Genomic DNA, 24,568 nt, shown 5'->3' with positions numbered 1-24,568 from the left:
GGAATTGAAAATCTAATGAAGACCATGAAACCATTGTCGGCTGTCATAAATAACCATAAATGCCAGGGTGTCAGCAGTGCCAGGGCACCCTTCCCAAAGGGCATGCATCCGGGGCCTCCATTCCCCTTGGAGACCCCAATGAGCGATGTTCCGCCTGGTCCCTATTTGTGGTCTGCCCCTTGGGTATTGTCTCCATTCCTTGACTGTACTTTGGCCTCAGTGGGAGGTCCACACGCTGACTGGAAAATTCCTGTTGGTGTTTGGCAATTCAGTTTAATGGGCCCTTTAATTGCCCTGACGGTCTTTCCGCAGCTTGTGAATGGGCAACCATCATGCCACCTCTTCTCCAATCCTCCTGGGTCAAAAGTGGCCCAAGGCCATGGCGGGAGATTGGCACGCTGAATGGTGGCGGGAAAATTGCACGCCCATCCGCCAACTGTCTTGCTTCCTTGGTCATTTAAACATTCCTGCCACTGATCCACTCACCTTCCAGCCGCTGCCGTTTTCCTCAGAGTATCTGATCTGATATATCATTTGCCCCAGGAGCTCCCTGATTGGTGGCTCCCAAAAGAGACGTAGTTTCCCACCACCTGTGCTGACGTCAATCTTCACAATTCTCGGGGGATCGGGACGAACTACGCAGTTTAAATAAACGGGAACAAACACAGATTAATTTTAGTAGGTTATCAGATAAGGAAACTGTTTCAAAAGGCCCCATTTGAATTTACCTTAGCCACTGTCTACGTTTACATACAGCACCCAGCTCGCAAGGAAGATACCATCTTCTGTGTGCTTCTTCACACAATATTAACTTTAAATCAGGAAATCTAGACAGCCCATTAAATTCGATAGAGAGAGACTTAAAGGTTGGAAGTGAGCTGAGGAAATCTGATGACATTCAGTGGGCGTGGGGGTTGACTCTTAAATGCCCCCTCAAGGGCAATTAGGGATGGGCAATAAATGCTGGCACAGCCAGCGACGCCCACGCCCCATGAACGATTAAAAAGACAGATGAAGTGAAAGAGTGGATAACAGAGAATGTGAAGTTAATAAATATTACACCTGGGTGGGAAAAGCCATAGGTAGCACAGAGGAGCTCTGAATTGTGAAGGAATTACAAAAGTTGATAGGTTAGCCGTTGATATACAATTAAGCTATGGAGGTGACAGAAGGGAAGGTTAGTATGAACAAACAAGTAGGTGCAGTACTCTAGCTGAGGTCCGAACATTGTATTCTAAAGGTTTAGCAAAACCTTCTTGCTTTTGTACTCATTGGGGATATTTTATCCTAATCGTAGAACTGCAAGTGGATTTCTTGGCATGATGCTGGTACATAGTCCAAGTCTCGCATGTCTAGTGCAGAATGGGCAGGACCTTTTCTCTATAGATTTGCAGTTTGGTAGGGGTAAAAGGTAGACAGCGCAAACGTTGAAAGTGCAAGATGGGTATTGATGGAGACATATATGGCGCGATTCAACAGAAAAATTTGTAAGTGTCATTTTGGGTGTGCTTGGTGGGGTGTTTTTCGACGGCCGCATCGGCAAGATCTTGGCCGGTATTCAAAAATGAGATCCCATGACATTCTTGCCATTCCTGACTCCCTCGCCGCAGCTTCTGGCCGCTCACAAGGGGGAACTGCTTTTAAACACACTGTCACCACTCACTCCCAGTCAGCACACAAGCATGGCAGTGTGCAGACCTGCTCCTTGATTTGGGGATGCCAACCTGGCCAGGCTTCTCGACGTCGTCAATGAGAGACTGGGTAACCTGTTCCCCCAAGGGTGTCGGAGGACCAGCAGCAGGGTCAGGAATGCCACTTGCATGTGGCAGCGGCTGTCAGTGCGGGCAGCATGACCAGGAGGACCACCGTACAATGTCAGAAGATCAATTACGTCCACTGAGCTGCAAGGGTCAGTTACCACCTCTCTCCTGGCATCAGTTCCGCCTGCCAACCCCCAAATTCCCAAACCCCTCCCTCCGCATAAATCATTGGCCGACACCTCATACCCTCTCCACCTCCGCTCTTTGTGCTGGCTCCTCAGCGCCTTCTGGAACCCACCAGCACAACCCCTTCATATCCAGATGCGGTGCCCACACATACCAACTGCTATAGATTCGCCTGATCAAGATTCGAGTCCTCACCCCCTATGAGGAATGGGCCCTGGAAATCGTGGGGTTGACCGAAGAGCGAGCAGTCGCTGACAAGGAGGTTGGCCTGCACCACAGAGGTGAGGATCAACTGCCCCTTCACCCAGATGACCTGTCTCAAGTGAGTTGTTCATGTCAGACAAAATACCCTTCCCTCTCACTGACCACATGTCCATTGTCTTGCAGGATCTCCATCTGATGAGGGCGGGCCATCGGAGCCGCCCCCCCCCCCCCCGCCCCCCCCACCCAAGAGACCACCTCAGAGGAGAGTTCCGTGGAGACCACCATCAAGGCATCACAGTTGTCACCCCGACCTTCCACCAGCGCAGAGACACACACCTCAGTGGGCGACATTAGTGGACAGACCTCTGGGGCACAACCTGATGAGCACAGCACCGTTGTTGATTCACATCAGGTGGAGGCAGGCCCATCCAAGGGAGACAGCAGTCGGAGGTCTGCTGCATCCCAGGACTCAGCTGGGTCCCAGTCAGATGCCTAGCCTCTGGACAAGGTTTTCCCAGAGCTGATAACGATGCTAGGACACAGCAGTGACAGTCAGGAGGGGATGTCAACGAAATTCCAGAGACTGCATAGCCTATAGGAGGAGTCCCAAAGCCTTCAGGTGCAGGAGATGGTGCCAACAATGTGTGGCACTGAGGCCAACACTGCTAGGGTGGCGACCGCAGTGAAAAGCCTGGAGCACAATGCCCATGTCTAGAGTGGTGGTGACCAAGCCAGGACTCAGTCTGTGACGCATATGGCTGAGATCCTTGACCTCATGACCCAGTCACTGTGGGACATGTCCCAGACGCAGGTGGACATTGCCGAGGCACTGCAGTGCAGGGTCCAGTCACTGAAGAGCATTGCTGAGGCCGTCAACACCATGTGACTAAAGCTGGCAGAGGCAGATGACTCAGGGGCCTCTGGAGCTCCCTCCAGGTGCCTCTCCGTCCCATGGAGACCCCCAGGGCCCTTCAGGCACAGTCAAGGAGGAGGAGGCACTGGAGGCCAACCCGTGTCTGTCATCAAGGAGACAACGGCAGTCTCCAGTTCTTCCAATTTCCCCCTTCCTGACACTGGTGCACCTCAACGGCAACGGGCAGAACAGGGTTGAACCATGACGCCGATGACACTAGTAAGTTGGTAGGAGCCCTCCAGCTCCCTGCCTCCAAAGGAAGGCCACATGGCGCAGAAAGCAGCAGGCTGCCTCTGCCTCTGATATGCATCCTGGGGACACACCTAGGCAAAGTACTATGCCAAGAAAGATCAAGAAGAGTGAGGAGCAATGAGTGGGCATTGGAGGAGGGTTCACTATCTGTAGCTAGGGGGAATGTAAATGTAAAATGTTCACTATTGGAACGTGTAACACCTGATAGATGTGTAACGTCTGTCACCTTAATCTTCACAGCAGGCCTGCATTGGAGCGGAGGGGTGTGTGGTATTATAGGTATTACGGTACCTGAGAGGCTGAAGTACCATTGGTAGAACCTATATGCTTGCTATTGGCTAGGGAGTATAATAGCTCCGCCCTGGTAGGCGGGGTATAAGAACCCATGCCGTCCCAGCAGCCCTCATTCTGTACCTGAGCTGCTGGGGGAAACATCTAGCTTATTAAAGCCTTCAGTTAGACTACAACCTTGCTTTAGTGGTCATTGATCGTGCATCAATTTAATAAGCTAGATTTTAAGAAGAAAGGATGGAGCTCCGAATCAAGCCGGAGTGTCTGCAACTTAGCCCCCACGCGGCGGTCTTTAAGACTGGCTGGACTGTTTTAAAGGGTATCGCGAGATGGCAGAAAACGCACCCACGGGAGAACAGAAACTGCACGTCCTGCACTCAAGGGTGAGCCCGGAGATCTACACCCTCATCGAGGAAGCGTAAGACTTCGATGCAGCAATCGAGCTGCTAAAAGGACACTATATTCGCCCGGTAAACCAGGTCTATGCCCGGCATCTGCTTGTAACAAGGCGGCAAACACCTGGCGAATCATTGGAGGAATTCTACCGCGCACTCCTGGTGCTGGGCAGAAGCTGCGGCTGCCCGCAAGTTTCGGCGAGCAAACACGCGGAACTCTTAGTCCGGGACGCTTTCGTGGCAGGTATGCTTTCATCTCAAATGCGTCAGCGTCTGTTAGAGAAAGATACCCTGGGTCTTAGGGAGGCATGGGCCCTTGCAGGCTCCCTCAGCCTCCAGGAACCCCCGTGCCTACGTTCCCAACCGCGCGGCAGCTCCCTGGGCAGCGTGGAACCTCGCAGCGGCCGAGACTTCCCCTGTTCCGCCGCAGGCCTGCGCTGCAAGGCGGCCTGCCAACTCCGAGGGGCCCCGCTGCTACTTTTGCGGGCAGGCCAAGCACCCCTGCCAGCGCTGCACGGCCCGCTCATCCACCTGCAGGGGATGCGGCAAAAAGGGCCATTTCATGGGGGTATGTCAGGCCCGAGCGGTGGCCGCGGTCTCCAGCGGCGAATCCGGACTGCCACCACAAACTTCTCCACGGGCCCGTGTGGCCAGCGGTCGCCGCCACCCACATACCCCAGGGCCACGTGCGTACCCCGGGCGCCGCCATGTTGTTCCACGGACGTCACGCTTGAGGAATGGGCGCCGCCATTTTGTGCACCCCCGGCCATGTGCGACCAATGGGAGACGCCTTCTTGGATGGGCCCCCAGGACCCCAGCTCGGCCGACCACACACTGCCTGAACAGAATTTGCAACTACTGCGATTGGCCTCGGTGACTCTGGATCAATCTCGACCTCGAACACTCTCAACTGCTACGACGACCGTATTCATCAACGGGCACGTGACGTCCTGCCTAATTGACTCTGGGAGCACGGAGAGCTTCATACACCCCGACACGGTAAGGTGCTGTTCCATCCTCATCCACCCTGTTAATCAAAACATCTCCCTGGCCTCCGGTTCCCACTCAGTGGAGATAAAGGGGTTTTGCTTAGCAAACCTCACAGTCCAGGGAAGGGAGTTCAAAAATTTCCGTCTCCACGACCTTCCCCACCCCTGCGCGGCTACACTCCTGGGTTTAGACTTCCAGTGTAACCTTCAAAGTCTGACCTTCCAATTCGGCGGCCCTATACCCCCCCTTAAGGTCGACCCGCCTTCCCTGTTTGCAAACCTCACCCCGGATTGCAAACCCGTCGCCACCAGGAGCAGATGCTACAGCGCCCAGGATCGGATCTTTATTACATCAGAGGTCCAAAGGTTACTGAGGGAAGGGGTCATTGAAGCCAGCAACAGTCCCTGGAGAGGTCAAGTAGTGGTGGTAAAGACCGGGGAGAAGCATAGGATGGTCATCGACTACAGTTAGACCATCAACAGGTTTACGCAGCTGGACGCGCACCCCCTCCCCCGCATATCCGACCTGGTAAGCAGGATCGCGCATTATAAGGTCTTCTCCACGGTGGATCTCAAGTCCGCCTACCACCAGCTCCCCATCCGCATTAATGACTGCAAATACACTGCCTTCGAGGCAGACGGGCGGCTCTATCACTTCTTAAGGATTCCCTTTGGTGTCACTAACGGGGTCTCGATCTCCCAGCGTGAGATGGACCGAATGGTTGACCGGTAAGGTTTACGGGCAACATTCCCGTATCTCGATAATGTCACCATCTGCGGCCACAACCAGCAGGACCACAACACCAACCTCCGAAAATTCCTCCAGACCGCAAAGATCCTAACGTACAACAAGGATAAATGTGTGTTTAGCATCGTCAGTCTAGCCATTCTCGGCTATTCTCGGAATTATAGGCCCCGACCCTGAACGCATGCGCCCCCTTATGGAGTTCCCCCTCCTTCACTGCTCTAAGGCCCTGAAGCGCTGCCTAGGGTTTTTTAGCTACTACACTCAGTGGTTCCCCAACTATGCAGACAAGGCCCGTCCTCTGATCCAAACCAGTTTTTCCCCTGTCAATAGAGGCCCGCCAGTGTAGCCACGTAAAATGGCTCCGTTCCGATTAATCTGGCCAAAACCCAGTTTGAAATGGCTAACCCGAAAGACTGCTGGGAAAAGCAGCTAACAAGACACACAAGCAGGCAGCTGCAGACAGTATTGCATATTCGGCTCTGGGGAAGTTAGCCCAGATCGATACTCAGGGCTATCAACAGCCCATCAACCCAGTGTAGCGCACAAAGACTCCGAGAGACGAATAGAGTGAAGTCGATGAGGCTTTGTTAAGCGTGTCTGTTCCCCCGCAGCTCGATAGTAGAATGGCCTGCGGGGGAGGACTCCGGCTTCTTATACTCCGCCTTCAGGGCGGAGCTAGAGGTCAACGGCCAACCAGGACCCGGGATCTGTCAGCCAATGACATTAGGGGTCATGTGGGACTGGAAGCCCTAATGTCATTGGCTGACAGATCCCGGGTCCTGGTTGGCCGTTGACCTCTAGCTCCGCCCTGAAGGCGGAGTATAAGAAGCCGGAGTCCTCCCCCGCAGGCCATTCTACTATCGAGCTGCGGGGGAACAGACACGCTTAATAAAGCCTCATCGACTTCACTCTATTCGTCTCTCGGAGTCTTTGTGCGCTACAGTTTATTAAGCGTGCCTAAAAAGGACTATGGAGCTCAGGATCATCCCGGAATGCCTGAGGATCAGCCCCCACGCAGTGAACGCGGCAGCAGCCTTCAAGCACTGGCAGACTTGTTTCGAGGCCTACCTCAGAACGGCCACCGGCCGGGTCACAGAAGACCAAAAACTACAGGTCCTGCACTCGAGGTTAAGCACGGAGATTTTCTCCCTCCGAAGACGCGGAGGATTTCCAGACGGCGTTCGCAGCACTGAAAAGTCTCTATGTCCGCCCAGTTAACCAAATCTACGCTCGCTACCAGCTCGCGACGAGACGGCAAAGTCCCGGAGAATCGATTGACGAATTCTACGCCGCGCTGCTGATTTTGGGACGAGCCTGCAGCTGCCCTTCGGTGAACGCAAATGAACACACGGACATGTTAATGCGCGATGCTTTTGTGGCAGGTATGAATTCCTCCCAAATCCGCCAAAGACTTCTAGAAAAAGAGTCGCTAGGACTCTCAGAGGCACGGGCCCTAGCAGCCTCCCTAGACATGGCCGCGCGGAATACCCGCGCCTACGGCCCCGACCGCGCGGCAGCCCATTGGGCTCCGTACGTACCCGTCACGACAAACCCACCCCCCCCCCGGACACCCCACAGGCTTGCGCGGTCCAAACGCCAAGTCGCACCGGGGGCGCCCGCTGCTATTTCTGCGGCCAGGCGAAACACCCCCGGCAGCGCTGCCCGGCCCGCGCAGCAATCTGCAAGAGCTGCGGGAAAAAGGGCCATTTCGCGGTTGTGTGCCGGTCCCGCGAGGTCGCCGCTATCCCGGGAGAACAGGGAGCCCTGCACGCCGCTTACGATCCCCAACCCCCCCAGCGCCCCATGTATGACCCGCAGGCGCAGCCACTCTGGGTCCCGACCACCGCGGTCCCGGGAGAACAGGGAGCCCTGCACGCCACTTACGCTCCCCAACGCCCCCCCCCCCGTCCCCACGTATGACCCGCCGGCGCTACCAATTTGGGTCCCGACCACCGCTGTCCCCAGAGATGAGGGAGCCCCGCGCGGTCCTAACGCTCCCCAACCCCCCCAGCGCCCCATGTGCGACCCGCAGACGCCGCCATTTTGGGTCCCGGCCACCACGAGGGGAGGAAGGGCGCCGCCATCTTGGACCACCCCAGACCTGTACGACGCATGGGGGCGGCCATTTTGTCCACCCCCGCCGCCATCTTGTGACCCCCCAGCCAGGTGCGATGTATGGGGGCAGCCATTTTGTTCATCCCCGACGCCATCTTGGATGGCAACAACGGACCCCAGTGTCGACGGCTCCACGGGGTTCGAGGAAGACGCTCCACTACTACAACCACGTCTCGCTTCAATAACGCTCGATCAAGCTCGGCCCCGGACACTCCAGATGACGACGACAACGGTGCTAATAAACGGGCACGAGACACCATGCCTAGTCGACTCCGGGAGCACGGAGAGCTTTATCCACCCCGACACGGTAAGACGCTGTTCCTTGACCACCTATCCCAGCGCACAAAAGATTTCCCTAGCTGCAGGATCCCACTCCGTACAGATCAAAGGTTTCTGCATAGTTACCCTAACGGTGCAGGGGAGGGAGTTCAAAAACTACAAACTACACGTCCTTCCCCAACTCTGCGCCCCCACATTACTGGGATTAGATTTCCAGTGCAATCTACAGAGCCTTACTTTCAAATTCGGCGGCCCAATACCCCCACTCACTATCTGCGGCCTCGCAACCCTCAAGGTGCAACCCCCGTCCTTGTTTGCGAACCTCACCCCGGATTGCAAACCCGTCGCCACTAGGAGCAGACGGTACAGCGCCCAGGACCGGACCTTCATTCGGTCCGAAGTCCAGCGGCTACTAAAGGAAGGCATAATCCAGGCCAGCAATAGTCCCTGGAGAGCACAGGTGGTAGTAGTGAAGACAGGGGAGAAACAAAGGATGGTCATAGACTATAGCCAGACCATCAACAGGTACACACAACTAGACGCGTACCCTCTCCCCCGCATATCCGACATGGTCAATCGGATTGCCCAATACAAAGTCTTCTCCACCGTGGACCTCAAGTCCGCCTACCATCAGCTCCCCATCTGCCCAAGTGACCGCAAGTACACAGCCTTCGAGGCAGACGGGCGATTATACCATTTCCTAAGGGTCCCATTTGGCGTCACAAACGGGGTCTCGGTCTTCCAACGGGAGATGGACCGAATGGTTGATCAACATGGGTTGCGGGCCACGTTCCCGTATCTCGACAATGTAACCATCTGCGGCCACGACCAGCAGGACCACGACGCCAACCTCCAAAAATTCCTCCAGACCGCCAAAGCCTTGAACCTCACGTACAACGAGGACAAGTGCGTTTTTAGCACCAACCGGCTAGCCATTCTGGGCTACGTAGTGCGCAATGGGATAATAGGCCCCGACCCCGAACGTATGCGCGCCCTCATGGAATTTCCCCTCCCGCACTGCTCAAAAGCCCTAAAACGCTGCCTGGGGTTTTTTTCATACTACGCCCAGTGGGTCCCCCAGTACGCAGACAAGGCCCGCCCCCTAATACAGACCACGACCTTCCCTCTGTCGACAGAGGCTTGCCAGGCCTTCAGCCGCATCAAAGCGGATATCGCAAAGGCCACGATGCGCGCCATTGATGAGTCCCTCCCCTTCCAGGTCGAGAGCGACGCCTCCGACGTAGCTCTAGCGGCCACCCTTAACCAAGCGGGCAGACCCGTGGCCTTTTTCTCCCGAACCCTCCACGCTTCAGAAATCCGCCACTCCTCAGTGGAAAAGGAAGCCCAAGCCATAGTGGAAGCTGTGCGACATTGGAGGCATTACCTGGCCGGCAGGAGATTCACGCTCCTCACCGACCAACGGTCGGTAGCTTTCATGTTCGATAATGCACAGCGGGGCAAAATCAAAAACGACAAGATCTTAAGGTGGAGGATCGAGCTCTCCACCTTCAACTACGAGATCTTGTATCGTCCCGGAAAGCTGCACGGGCCGTCCGATGCCCTATCCCGCAACACATGTGCCAACGCACAAATTAACCGCCTCCAAACCCTCCACGGGGACCTCTGCCACCCGGGGGTCACTCGGTTTTTCCGCTTTATCAAGTCCCGCAACCTCCCATACTCTTTAGAGGCGGTCCGTACAGTCACAAGGGACTGCCACATCTGCGCAGAATGCAAACCGCATTTTTTCAGGCCGGGTGGTGCGCACCTGATTAAGGCTTCCCGCCCCTTTGAACGCCTTAGTCTGGATTTCAAAGGGCCCCTCCCCTCCACCGACCGCAACACATACTTCCTTAATGTGGTGGACGAGTACTCCCGCTTCCCATTCGCCATCCCCTGCTCTGACATGACCGCGGCCACAGTCATAAAAGCCCTGAACACCATCTTCACACTGTTCGGTTGCCCCGCATACGTCCACAGCGACAGGGGGTCCTCTTTCATGAGTGACGAGCTGCGCCAGTTCCTGCTCAGCAAGGGCATAGCCTCAAGCAGGACGACCAGCTACAACCCCCGGGGGAACGGGCAAGTAGAGAGGGAGAACGGCACGCGTCTCCGGGAGCCTTACGGTTTCAGCTTGGGCTTTATTCCTGGTCGGGCCTGGGAGGAGGACTGATCCTCCTGGGAAGGGGGCGGTCGCGGGGTGCGGCGGTGGCAGGAAGGGGGGGGGGTTGGGTGAATGGTGTCGGGGGTGTGTGTGTGTTGCCGGCGGGCGCCAGATCTCGCAGGGAGACCGTGTCCCGTCGGCCGTCGGGGTACTCCACGTAAGCGTACTGCGGGTTCGCGTGGAGGAGGTGAACCCTTTCGACCAACGGGTCCGCCTTGTGTGCCCGCACATGCTTCCGGAGCAAGATGGGTCCTGGGGCCGCCAGCCAGGTCGGCAGCGATGTTCCAGAGGAGGACTTCCTAGGGAAGACAAGGAGACGCTCATGAGGCGTTTGATTAGTGCTCGTACATAATAGCGACCGGATGGAGTGGAGAGCGTCCGGGAGGACCTCCTGCCACCGTGAAACTGGGAGGTCCCTGGACCGTAGGGCCAGTAGGACGGTCTTCCAGACCGTGCCGTTCTCCCTCTCTACTATCGAGCTGCGGGGGAACAGATACGCTTAATAAATTGTAGCGCACAAAGTCTCCGAGAGACGAATAGAGTGAAGTCGATGAGGCTTTATTAAGCGTGTCTGTTCCCCCGCAGCTCGATAGTAGAAAGGCCTGCGGGGGAGGACTCCGGCTTCTTATACTCCGCCTTCAGGGCGGAGCTAGAGGTCAACGGCCAACCAGGACCCGGGATCTGTCAGCCAATGACATTAGGGCTTCCAGTCCCACATGACCCCTAATACATACTACCACACTCAGGTATTTGCAGTTACATTCAGGACTGTTTGCAGCCCATCTATTCAGACATCTGCAGTTGAATCGGCTATCCCCGGGAACAATTGCAACATATTAGCAATTGAATACCGGGCCAGACCTGTCGGCGCCTGCAGTGGCCGAAACAAAGACAGATGAACGACCACCCCCCGATCGAGGAATCGCCTCACCATTGGACACATCGACCCCAGGGATTGGGGACAAATCTAATCACTTGACTCAGGGTCAAGGGCCGCCCCGGGAGGCGGGAAGCCCCTGGGCCCTATAAAAGTGAGGGGCCAAGTTCAGATCTCTCTCTCCTCTTCGCCTGCTCGAGACCTTCGCAAGAACAGCAACCGGCAACAGTAAGTTTGAATCCAGTGAACGCTATCCGGTAGAGACACCTAGCCACCGACCTGTAGCAGCCTTTTGAATCCCGCGGGCCAGATCTGATTGGACAAGCCATTCGTTTCCCTGACCTGGTTGGCTCTTCCTAAGTTAAGTATTGGCCAGTAGTGATAGGTTTATTATATAGAAAGTAGTATTAGGGTATTAATATTGCTTGTTGTATATAATAAATGACCGTTGTTTTAATCCTTACTAAGCGGTGTGCTGTATTATTAATCATAACCTGAACTTGAACCACATGGCGACTCATGAGCAAAGGTGACGTAATCAGAGCAAATAGACTAAGGTTAAAAAGAGCAACACCAGGCCTTCAGTCGCATCAAAGCAGACACTGCAAAGGCCACAATGCACGCCATCGACGAGTCCCCCCCCTTCCAGGTCGAGAGCGATGCGTCCGACGTAGCTCTGGCGGCAACCCTCAACCAAACGGGCAGACCCGTGGCCTTCTTCTCCCGCACCCTCCATGCTTCTGAAATCCACCACTCCTCAGTCGAAAAGGAGGCCCAGGCCATAGTAGAAGCTGTGCAACATTGGAGGCATTACCTGGCTGGCAGGAGATTCATTCTCCTCACGGACCAACGGTCAATGGCTTTCATGTTCGATAATGCACAGCGGGGCAAGATAAAAAACGACAAGATCTTGAGGTGGAGGATTGAACTCTCCACCTACAACTACGAGATCTTGTATCGTCCACTTGTCCCGCGGCACATGTGCCACCGCACAAGTGGACCACCTCCGAGCCCTCCACGAGGACCTCTGCCACCCGGGGGTCACTCACTTTTTCCATTTCGTCAAGACCCGCAACCAGCCCTACTCCATCGAGGAGGTCAGGACAGCCACCAGGGATTGCCAAATCTGCACGGAGTGCAAACCGCACTTCTACCGACCAGAGAAAGCGCACCTGATAAAGGCTTCCTGTCCCTTTGAACGCTTCAGCATGGACTTCAAAGGCCCCCTCCCCTCCACTGACCGCAACACTGCCTGAATGTGATTGACGAGTACTTCCGGTTCCCATTCGCCATCCCCTGCCCCGACATGACCGCCTCCACCGTCATCAAGGCCCACCATAGCATCTTTGCACTGTTCGGGTTCCCCGCTTACATACACAGTGATAGGGGCTCCTCCTTTATGAGTGACGAACTGCGTCAATTCCTGCTCAGCAAGGGCATCGCCTCGAGCAGGACGACCAGTTACAACCCCCGGGGTTACGGACAAGTAGAGAGGGAGAACGAAATGGTCTGGAAGACCACCCTACTGGCCCTACGGTCCAGGAACCTCCCAGACTCCCGCTGGCAAGACGTCCTCCCGGATGCCCTCCACTACATCCGGTCACTACTTTGTACAACCACCAATCAGACACCTCACGAACGTCTCCTTGAATTCCCTAAGAAGTCCTCCTCCGGGACCTCGCTCCCGACCTGGCTGGCAGCACCTGGACCCATCCTGCTCCGAAAACACGTGCAGGCGCACAAGTCGGACCCGTTGGTCGAGAGAGTCCATCTGCTCCATGCTAACCCCCAGTACGCCTACGTGGCGTACCCCAAGATACAGTCTCCCTACAGGACCTGGTGCCCGCCGGAACTCCACGCACATTCCAACCACCAGTCCCACCCTCCCCTCCACCGCAGCATCTTACAGGAGGATCGGTCCCTCCGCCGCCCCTGCCTAGGCCACCCCCACCCACCGACACCCCCCGCAGGCGCTCCCTCCCCAGGTCAGCCGTTTTCCCCACCAGCGCCGTCTAGGGGTGACGAAGCTGCCATGGAGATCGAAGCCACGCTCCCAGAGTCACAGACGCCCGAGCCTCCACCGGAGTCACCACCGAGGCTCCGACGATCACAGAGGACGACCAGGGCCCCCGATCAACTGATTGCTTCATTTTAACCGTAATCTGTAAATATAAAACACCGAATGTACATAGCTACCAGAATTGTAAATAGTTACTAAACACTGTATGGAGGTATTACGGTACCTCCATAACTAATTATACCATGTTGTTATGTTTTGTAGTTGCTGGCCACCACCCCCGCTGGACTTTTTTTTAACAGGGGGTGAATGTGGTATTTTGGTATTACGGTACCTGAGAGGCTGAAGTACCATTGGTAGAACCTATATGCTTGCTATTGGCTAGAGGGTATAATAGCTCCGCCCTGGTAGGCTGGGTATAAGAACCCGTGCCGTCCCAGCAGCTCTCATTCTGTACCTAAGCTGCTGGGGGAAACATCTAGCTTATTAAAGCCTTCAGTTGTACTGCAACCTCGCTTTAGTGGTCATTGATCGTGCATCAGGGGGAAAATGGGGGAGAGGGAGGAATTGGGCAGGAGGGAGAAAATGAGGGGAGGGGTGGATTGGAGGAGGTGAGATTGGGGGGCCAAATGGGGGCAGGGAGGGAAATGGCGAGGAGGGAGGGAAATGGTGGGGCGGTTGAGCTGACGGTTACAGCCTTGGCCTATGAGAACCTGGAGATAACAAGGGCCTCTCTGGTTATCCTGGCATGTTGGACCCTTGCCATTGCCTGTCTTCCATCCACCACATTCTCCTCCGGCCCATCCTCCAGCCCCTCCTGGTCAGCCTTGTCCTCCTCCTCAGATGAGGCTGCATGTCCCTCCTCCTCCTTTCTCCACATGTTGCCCCACTGCTGTGATAGGTTGTGGAGGGCACAGCAGACCATCACAAAGTGGGAGACCTTCTGGGGGGTGTAGTGCACCACCAGATCAGTCCAGGCATTAAAACCGCATTTTCAGCAGTCCGATGCATCGCTCAATGACAGCACAGGTAGCAACATTGGTCTCATTATATTGGGACTCCGTCTTGGTCTCAGGCCTCCACACTGGCGTCATCAGCCATGACCTCAGTAGGTATTCCTCACGAGCCAACCAATCATCCTGGAGTGGTCCTGACACTGGGGTTCTCAGAGTGTCCCAGGATGTAGCTGTCTAGCATGGTCCCTGGGTTGCGGACACACAAGTGCATGATACAGAGGCGGTGGTCACACACAATCTGAACATTCAGGAAGTGGAACCCCTTCCTGTTAATAAAGGGCACTCCCTGATGCCCCGGTGCGCACAAGGCGACATGCATGCCATTGATGGCCACCTGGACCTGGGCCATTCTGGTGATGGTGGAACATCCTGCAACCCAGGCATCTTAGTGGGCCTGGTCCAGCTCAAAGGTGATAAAGTCTGCTGCCTGGGCATATAGAACATCCTGGATGCACCTGTGGGTTGTAGAAATGCCATACATGTCCCCCTCGAGCTATGGAATGAACTGATGGCATAAAGGTTGAGGGCTGCGATGACCTTCACGGCCACTGGGAGTGGGTGTCCTCCTCCTTAATGGGGTGCCAAGTTCGCAAGGATGTGGCACAGATGCCGCACTGTCTCTCTCTCCTCAGGTGAAGTCTTCCATGGCACATGCAGTCTGTCAGCTCATTGAATGACCAAGGACACCTGTACACCTCGGGCCATCACTAGCCCCCCCTTCTGGGTCCTCCCTCAGCCTGATGGACGGTCGGGTCTTCAGGGTGTGTGGTGACCTCCTGCACATGGGGTGCTGCCTCCGGCCGGTGTCGTCGCTGTTGCCTTCTCCGGCGCCTGGCCGCCTTGGCTGTCACCAGTGATGTGAGGGCAGCCACTGCGGGATTGACACCAGCAAACATTTGGAGAAGGAAATAGACCAATAATCAGTTAGGGCTTCCATCCCGGGACCCTCAAACCCCCAAGCCTCCCCACCATTACGTTTCACACCTTCTCTCAGAGAGCCATCCATCAAGCTGGCAAACCTTGCTCTGCACACACACACCAGCCACATTAGGAGCTCCTAGACTCCAGACCTCTGCTAGAAACATTAGGGAGACTGTGCTCAGGTACCCTCCCCTGATCCACACACGTGCCCTTTGGTTGCGAGATGATCCCCAGTGCTGAAGCCCAGCTCTTTTGTGTTTGATAGTTGGCAGCTGCCTCCATGGTACTGACACTCTTAGAGTTCAGGCATCAAAGTTTGCTTGACATGCAATGCACTAATCATCCTCTGAGGCATGGCACGTGTACCCTGCAGTAGGCACTTGAGAGTTGAGGAGTGTGAAGTGCTATCACAACTAAAATTCCTTATTTGAAATAGCCTTCTGCTGTGAAGCTAGAGGCTTCTCACAGTGAAAGAGAGTAATATCGAATTTCAGGATAGAAGCCACAGCATTTGTCTGTCCTTGGAGTGTTTGGTAGAACAGACAGGCTGCAGCTGTGGTTACCTGTGTTATGGGTCTCCACAATATTTAAAGATAGCTTGAAGGCCTCACAGATTCAAAGCCCCTCACTCTGCTGGCCCAGTTGCGACCCCAATCTAAAATGCTTCAGCCCCCTGACCAAACATAACCCCTCTCCCACCGAGTACTGGGGCAGCAGCTCCAGTGCCCTTGAGCTGCATGCCAGAAAATGGAAATGGCTGCTCACCTCCTCACTTCCCCTCACAAACCATCATGTCAGCTTCACGGTTTTAAAAAGGAATACTAAACAACGCCCGCGTAATGTCTCGCTGGGGCATTGAGTTATTCCCCGGGAGGCCGCTGCATTCAACTTCAATCTCGCTAAGAGATTGAAATGAATACAAATTAGGGTTAATGATATTCTCCCCATCTTTGGGCGAGATCAGGAACTCGCCATCGGGAGTGGACCGGGAGAATCACAAACAAAATCTTGATTTTGGCCTTTCCCGCTATTTACTTGCCAAGCCCAGATCCACGCTGGGTGCTACGCGGTGGTTAAATCGTGTCCATAAAGACCAATCTTGAGCTCACAGCGAGAACCAGGCTTATAGGGATAGGTCAAAGGACATCAGCCCAAGGCTGTACTTGTAATTTGTTTAATTTTATTTGCTTAATTTTAGAAATTTGATCTCTTGTAATGCGAAGAGGCAATTAGAATACAGTCATTCAGCAAACATAGTAACGCTGAAAATCTGCATTTTGGCAGATTTGAGGTTCATTTAGAACAGGTGGACACATGTCGTGGCAATTTGAACAGTTCCCGGTTGTAATGGGCCTCTGGCCTGTTTAAACTGGTGTTGTCTTTCTTGCAGCCTAACCTGAGGTAGAATTGGCAGGGCGATGTCATATATTGTCAATACTGATCCCATCTTGGGAGAACCCGACACACTGTATGTCTGCAGGTGTACAGAACCTGTCGGCATGAGAAGTGTGGCCCACAGAAAGTGTCAGGCTGGTTTTACAGCTTGGAATATGAATGAAAGTCTGAATTAGCCACTGGGGAATTGGCCATCTGAGAAAGGGACATCATACCCGTCAGCCGGACCTTCTGCCTATGCCCCCAAGTGAAACTTTATATATCGCTGAACACTTCTCCCACTTATAATTTGAGAGCTCAGTAACAAATCACAGATTGCCTAACCCGTAGAAATCGCATGTGGTTCAGTGGGTGGCACCCCTGCAATCAAATCAGAAAGTTGTGGGTTAGCATCTCATCCCAGATACATAAATACAAAAGAATTCTGGATTGACAGGTCAGTGCAATCCTGAGGCCATTCCGAGTTGTTGGAGGTGCTATCTTTCAATGACATATTAGACAACAGTCCCATCTGCATTCTCAGGTGCATGTAAAAGATCATATGGCACTATTTGAAAAACACTGTGTCCTCTCTTGTGTCCTGGCTAACATTCACCCCACAATAAGTTCTAATTTATTTCACTGCTGCTATCGGAGCTTGCCGTGTGCAGATTGGCACCTGCGTTCTCTAGAACAATGGCCACAATTCAAAAGAACAGCATTGTCTGTAAATGCCCTGCATTTGTGAGGGTGCACACATTAAGTTCTTTGTTTTATAGATTGGGAAGCGGGACAGAAGCGCACGCCTACTCCCTTCAATTGGTATTTACGTGTGCCAGAAGGAAGAGATGATTACCATGACAGAGACATCACAAGATTACAGTAATTATGTGCACGGTAGACAGGTGTGGTCTGTGTAATGCAATGTTACAGTATCCATGGTTACTAACTTACCAACATTTTCAGTTCTGAAAGGCTTTTTGTAAAACGTCTGTGTGTGATGTGGATAGGACGCGTTAATTATAATGACAGTCTTGTTCACTTCTGAAGTTGCAATCGTGCAGCGGTAGGCGAGGACAGCACCTGTGGTGGTGTTTCTTTGATTGATGCATTTTTTCCACTCCACCTTTCTGACAGAAAGATGAGTGACTTGTTAAATTAACTGCAGCAAAGTACGAATCAGAAAACCATTGGATGCCTGCTCATAAACCTTGGACAAAATTAGTGATTAGACAATTGCCTTGCTCTAACTTCTTCTCTCATTGATCTGCGGTACAAGCTGCCAGAGTGTAGCAATAGAGAGTGTTTCAAGCTGCATACAATGTCAAATAACCAATCGAACAAGGTTCAGCTTATTAACTAGGTGGAAAGCCACGGAGAGAGTAGCCCATTTCCAGAATGCACTATTTTAAACTCCTCTAATCTACTCAGAGTGTTTTGATATCTTCTCCCCAGATTGGAAATCAATGTGAGCTGAAGCTCTGAGTGAGTTTCAAGTATATATTTTTCCAGCTCGTCACTTAAATCTGCCGCTGACCACTTCTGGTTGCGGCGATGACCAGCTAAGCCGCACGTTTCGGCACCTCCCGTTTCAACGCACTTTTGGGCTCTTATCGGGAGCCCCAACGGAAATTTTTTGCGGCCAAACCCAGTGTGAGGTGACAAAGGAAGGAGTCCCCCCGGGTGTGGATGGAAAGGAGCGACAGTAGTGGCCAGATTGCGGAGGATCCTTTGGAGGAGCGGCAGAGAAGAGAAGGGAGAAGCAAGATGGCGGCCGAGGGAGCCCAGATGGTATGGGGCCCGGAACAGCAGGAGTTCGTCCGACGATGTGTGGAGGAGCTCAAGAAAGAGGTGCTGGCGCCGATGTTACTGGCAATCGAGGGACTAAAGGAAACACAGAAGGTCCAGGCGATGGAGCTCTGTGGAGTGAAGGCAAAGGCAGCCGAGAACGAAGACGAGATACAGGGCCTGGTGGTAAAAACGGAGACGCACGAGTCACTCCACACAAGAGGTGCATAGAAAGGCTGGAAGCCCTGGAGAACAGCTCGAGGAGGAAGAACCTACGGATTTTAGGTCTCCCCGAAGGAGCAGAGGGAGCTGATGCTGGGACATATGTGAGTACGATGCTCCATACTCTAATGGGAGCTGAGGCCCCAACGGGCCCCCTGGAAGTGGAGGGAGCGTACCGGGTCCTCATGAGAAGACCAAAAGCAGGGGAAACACCAAGAGCAATAGTGGTGAAGTTCCATCGCTACAGGGACAGGGAGATGGTCCTGAGCTGGGCTAAGAAGACACGGAGTAGCAAGTGGGAGAACGCGGTGATACGTGTGTATCAAGACTGGAGTGCGGAGGTGGCGAGAAGGAGGGTGAGTTTCAACCGGGCCAAGGCGGTGCTCCATAGGAAGAAAGTCAAATTTGGGATGCTGCAGCCGGCGAGATTGTGGGTCACACATCAGGGCAAACACCACTACTTCGAGACGACGGAGGAGGCATGGACATTTATTCAGGAAGAGAAATTGGACTAGACTTGAGAAATTGCCCGGAGAGGGGTAGCGAGGTGGTGGCACAGAAATGTAAAGTGGGAAGAGGGGAGGGCTAATGTATAATAATGTTGGACGGGGAATTTTTCTCCCCCCGATGTGGGGGACATGAAGAAATGTGGGCGCCGGTGGAAAAAAAGGGGACAGGGAAGGGGAATGAGGGAACTGCGCCATTAGGGGCGGGGCCGAGAGGAAGGCGTGGGTATTTTCCCACGCTATGGAAACTATGGCGGGAAAAAGGGCGCAGGAAGGAAGGGAGCCTCACACGCAGGGAGGTCAAAGGATGAACGGGGGAAGCCGAGGTACGCCAGAGATAGCTGACTTCCGGAAGCAATATGGGGGGAGTAATCAAGCTAGAGGGGGATCTGGGGGGGGGGGGGGAGGGGGGGATTAACTGGGTTGCTGCTGCTGAGAGTAAGGGGGAGCTGATACGAGACGAGGTGGTCGGGACGGGAGGGCGCCGTCTGGGGGACAGGCCTGGGTGTGTCAGATCTGGGTGAGGAGATGGTTTAAAAAAGGGGATGGCTAGTTGACGAGGGGGGGGGGGGGGGGGGGGGGGGGGGTAAATGGCCCCCCAACCCGGCTGATCACGTGGAATGTGTGAGGTTTAAATGGGTCGATTAAGAGGGCAAGGGTGTTTGCGCACTTAAAGAGACTGAAGGCGGATGTAGTTATGCTCCAGGAGATGCATCAGAAGTTGGCGGATCAGGTTAGACTAAGGAAAGGATGGGTGGGATAGGTATTCCACTCAGGGTTGGACGCGAAAAACAGAGGGGTGGCAATACTGGTGGGGAAACGTGTATCGTTCGAGGCTAAGACCATAGTGGTGGATAGTTGGTGGCAGGTATGTGATGGTGAGTGGCAGATTGCAGGGTGAGGCGGTTGTGCTGGTGAACGTATACGCCCCGAACTGGGATGACGCAGGATTCATGAAGCGAATGCTGGGACGTATCCCGGACCTGGAGGTGGGAAACCTGTTAATGGGGGGGGGGGGACTTTAACACGGTGCTGGACCCAGGGCTGGACCGGTCCAGATCCAGGACCGGGAGAAGGCCGGCAGCGGCCAAGGTGTTAAAGGGGTTCATGGGGCAAATGGGGGGAGTAGATCCGTGGAGATTCGCCAGACCGATGGGTAAAGAGTTTTCCTTTTTCTCCCACGTCCACAAGGTATATTCCCGGATAGACTTTTTTGTTTTGGGAAGGGCACTGATCCCGAAAGTGGCAGGAACGGAGTACTCGGCCATAGCCATTTCAGATCACGCCCCGCATTGGGTGGATCTGGAACTAGGAGAGGAAAGGAACCAGCGCCCACTCTGGCGATTAGACATGGGACTACTGGCGGACGAGGGGGTATGCGGAAGGGTGAATGGATGTATCGAAAGATACCTGGAGGTCAATGACGATGGGGAGGTCCAGGTGGGAGTAGTATGGGAAGCGTTGAAGGCGGTGGTTAGAGGAGAGCTGATTTCCATCAGAGCCCACAAGGGGAAACAAGAGGGTAAAGAAAGAGAGAGATTAGTAGGGGAAATTTTGAGGGTGGATAGGAAGTATGCGGAGGCCCCAGACGAAGGGCTATACAGGGAAAGACGAAGATTACAGACGGAGTTTGACCTGCTGACCACGGGAAAGGCAGAGACACAGTGGAGGAAGGCACAGGGGATACAATATGAATATGGGGAAAAGGCGAGCCGGCTGCTGGCCCAACAACTTCGGAAGAGGGGGGCGGCGAGAGAGATTGGTGGAGTTAGGGACGAAACGGGAAAGATGGAGCAGAGAGCAGGGAAAGTGAACGAGGTGTTCAAGACATTCTATGAGAGGCTGTACAAGTCCCAACCCCCGGAGGGGAAAGAGGGAATGAGACACTTTTTGGACCAGCTTGAGTTCCCGAGGGTGGAGGGGCAGGAGGTGGCAGGTCTGGGGGCGCAGATTGAGGTGGATGAGGTGATCGAAGAAATTGGGAGCATGCAAGCAGGGAAGGCCCCGGGACCAGATGGGTTCCCGGTGGAATTTTATAGGAAATATATGGACCAGTTGGCCCCACCTTTGGCGAGAACCTTTAATGAGGCTAAGGAAAGGGGGACATTACCCCCGACAATGTCGGAGGCGACGATGTCGCTAATCCTGAAACGAGACAAAGACCCGCTGCAGTGTGGGTCAAACAGGCCCATCTCTCTCCTAAACGTAGACGCCAAACTGCTGGCCAAAGTGATGGCGACAAGGATAGAGGATTGTGTCCCAGGGGTGGTACATGACGACCAGACAGGGTTTGTCAAGGGGAGACAATTGAATGCCAATGTACGAAGGTTGCTGGGGGTGATGATGGTGCCCCCACCGGAGGGGGAGGCAGAGATAGTGGTGGCGATGGATGCAGAGAAGGCATTCGGTAGGGTGGAGTGGGACAATTTGTGGGAGGTGCTGAAGAGATTTGGGTTCGGGGAGGGGTTCATCAGATGGGTTAGACTCTTGTACGCGGCCCCCGGTGGCAAGCGTCGTTACAAACAGGCAAAGATCGGGATACTTTCGATTATATAGGGGTACAAGACAAGGGTTCCCCCTGTCCCCGTTACTGTTCGCGTTGGCAATTGAACAATTAGCCATAGCGCTGAGGGACTCTAAGAAGTGGAGGGGGGTGCTTAGAGGGGGGGGAGGAACATCGAGTGTCACTATATGCAGACGATTTGCTGCTATATGTGGCGGACTGGGTAGAGGGGATGCCAGAGGTAATGCAGATACTCAGGGAGTTTGGAGAGTTCTCAGGATACAAATTAAACATGGGAAAGAACGAACCTTTTGTGATGCACCCCGGGGAACAGGGCAGGGGGATAGATGCTCTGCCGCTGAGGAGAGTAGCAAGGAATTTTCGATACTTGGGGATTCAGGTGGCCAGGAACTGGGGAACCCTACATAAACTTAACCTGACGCGATTGGTAGAACAGACGGTGGAGGACTTCAAGAGGTGGGATATGGTGCCCCTGTCATTGGCGGGCAGAGTACAGGCGGTTAAAATGGTGGTCCTCCCGAGGTTTCTTTTCGTGTTTCAGTGCCTCCCCATCTTGATTACAAAGGCCTTCTTTAAAAAAATAGACAGGAGCATTATGAGCTTTGTGTGGGCGGGAAAGACCCCGAGGGTAAAGAAGAGGTTCCTGCAGCGCAGTAGGGACAGAGGGGGATTGGCACTGCCGAGTCTGAGTGACTACTATTGGGCCGCCAATGTGTCGATGGTCTGTAAGTGGATGAGGGAAGAAGAAGGTGCGGCGTGGAAAAGGTTGGAGACGGCGTCCTGTAAGGGAACGAGCCTAAAAGCGCTGGCGACGGCGCCACTACCGTTCTCCCCGAAAAGGTACACCACAAACCCAGTGGTGGTGGCGACCTTGAAGATCTGGGGGCAGTGGAGATGACATAGGGGAGTGACGAGTGCCTTGGTGTGGTCCCCGATAAGGAATAACCACAGGTTCGTCCTGGGGAGGATAGATGGGGGATTTCAATGTTGGCAGCGAGCAGGAATTAGGAAGCTGAAGGACCTGTTTGTGGACGGGCGTTTGCGAGTTTGGGAGCATTGGAAGAAAAATATAAGTTGCCACCAGGGAATGCTTTCCGATACATGCAAGTGAGGGCATTTACGAGGCAACAGGTGAGGGAATTTCCGCGGCTCCCGACGCAAGGGGTCCAGGATAGAGTGATTTTGGGAGTATGGGTTGGAGAAGGTAAAGTGTCCGAAATATACAGGGAGATGAGAGACGAGGGGGAGGCGATGGTAGAGGAGCTGAAGGGAAAATGGGAAGAGGAGCTGGGGGAAGAGATTGAGGAGGGGCTGTGGGCAGATGCCCTAAGCAGGGTAAATTCCTCGTCCTCGTGTGCCAGGCTTAGCCTGATTCAATTTAAAGTTCTACACAGAGCGCATATGATGGGAGCAAGACTGAGCAGGTTTTTTGGGGTGGAGGACAGGTGTGGGAGGTGCTCGGGAAGCTCGGCGAACCACACTCACATGTTCTGGTCGTGTTCTGGGAGGGTGTGGCAAGAGTGCTCTCAAAGGTGGTGGGGGTCCGGGTCAAACCAAGCTGGGGGTTGGCTATATTTGGGGTTGCAGAAGAGCCGGGAGTGCAGGAGGCGAAAGAGGCCGACGTCTTGGCCTTTGCGTCCCTAGTAGCCCGGCGAAGGATTCTACTTATGTGGAAAGAAGTGAAGCCCCCGGGCGTGGAGGTCTGGATAAACGACATGGCAGGGTTCGTAAGACTGGAACAAATAAAATATGCGTTAAGAGGATCGGCTCAGGGGTTCACCAGGCGGTGGCAACCGTTCCTTGACTATCTCGCGGAACGATAATGGAAAAACAGAAAAGACAGCAACAGCAACCCCGGGGGGGGGGGGGGGGGGGCGGGGGGAGGATTATTCCGTGTTCTTGTTTTTTCTTAGTTAGTTGTTGATATTTGCTTTTTGTTCATTTCTTTTTCCATCTGTTGTTAGTTTAATATATTATTTAAATAACGTTCAATGTATATTTCTTTATTAAGTTGTAAAAACGGAAAATCTTTGTTTGAAAAACTTCAATAAAGTATATTTCAAAAAAAAAATCTGCTGCTGACCACAAGGAGGTGCTGTGGATTCATCCTCTGACTATCTGAGAAAAAGCGGTGTTGGTATTATTAACTACAGAGAGCCCGTTGTCATGTGGCAATGGCCACATGGACATTTGCTCCATTTAGCTTGTCATTGACCACAAGTTTGGGCGTCATTCTCCGACTCCCCGCCGGGTCGGAGAATCGCCGGGGGCTGGCGTGAATCCCGCCCCCGCCGGTTGCCGAAGTCTTCGGCACCAGATATTCGGCGGGGGCGGGAATCGGGCCGCGCCGGTTGGCGGGCCCCCCCGCTGGATTTTCCGGCCCGGATGGGCCGAAGTCCCGCCGATAAATTGCCTGTCCCGCCGGCGTGGATTAAACCACCTTTTGAACGGCGGGACAAGGCGGCGTGGGTGGGCTCCGGGGTCCTGGGGGGGGGCGCGGGGCGATCTGGCCCCGGGGGGTGCCCCCATGGTGGCCTGGCCCGCGATCGGGGCCCACCGATCCGCGGGCGGGCCTGTGCCGTGGGGGTACTCTTTCCCTTCCGCCTCCGCCACGGCCTCCACCATGGCGGAGGCGGAAGAGACTCTCCCCACTGCGCATGCGCGGGAAACTGTCGGCGGCCGCTGACGCTCCCGCGCATGCGTCGCATTTCCGCGCCAGCTGGCGGGGCACCAAACGCCATTTCCGCCAGCTGGCGGGGCAACAAACGCCATTTCCGCCAGCTGGCGGGGTGGAAATTCCTCCGGCGCCGGCCTAGCCCCTCAATGTTGGGGCTCGGCCCCCAAAGATGCGGAGCATTCCGCACCTTTGGGGCGGCGCGATGCCCGTCTGATTGGCGCCGTTTTGGGCGCCAGTCGGCGGACATCGCGCCGTTTCGGGAGAATTTTGCCCAAGGTGTCTCTTCACATACTCCTACAAGTCTGATTCACAGCTCAAATAGAACATATATTTTTTTACCAGGTGACCCA

The 24,568-nt window shown here is 54.3% G+C and overlaps 1 protein-coding gene and 1 long non-coding RNA gene across 2 annotated transcripts in view; one reads left to right on the top strand and one right to left on the bottom strand.

Moving 5' to 3' along the window:
* Positions 1-24,568, top strand: part of LOC140426172 (uncharacterized) — a 112,660-nt gene that overhangs the window by 5,449 nt on the left and 82,643 nt on the right. The gene's annotated exons all lie outside the window — the stretch shown is intronic.
* Positions 1-24,568, bottom strand: part of mpl (MPL proto-oncogene, thrombopoietin receptor) — a 70,263-nt gene that overhangs the window by 26,048 nt on the left and 19,647 nt on the right. The window contains exons 7-8 of the mRNA XM_072510608.1: positions 17,456-17,631; positions 487-635 (exon numbers count right to left, since the gene is read on the bottom strand). Coding sequence (XP_072366709.1) covers positions 487-635; positions 17,456-17,631 — 325 coding nt within the window. The remainder of the gene's footprint in view (positions 1-486; positions 636-17,455; positions 17,632-24,568) is intronic.

Source organism: Scyliorhinus torazame, chromosome 7 (genome assembly GCF_047496885.1).
Source record: "Scyliorhinus torazame isolate Kashiwa2021f chromosome 7, sScyTor2.1, whole genome shotgun sequence".
NCBI classification, from domain to species: domain Eukaryota; kingdom Metazoa; phylum Chordata; class Chondrichthyes; order Carcharhiniformes; family Scyliorhinidae; genus Scyliorhinus; species Scyliorhinus torazame.
Note: the sequence above shows the minus strand (reverse complement) of the source record. Positions and strands in the feature narration are given on the sequence as shown.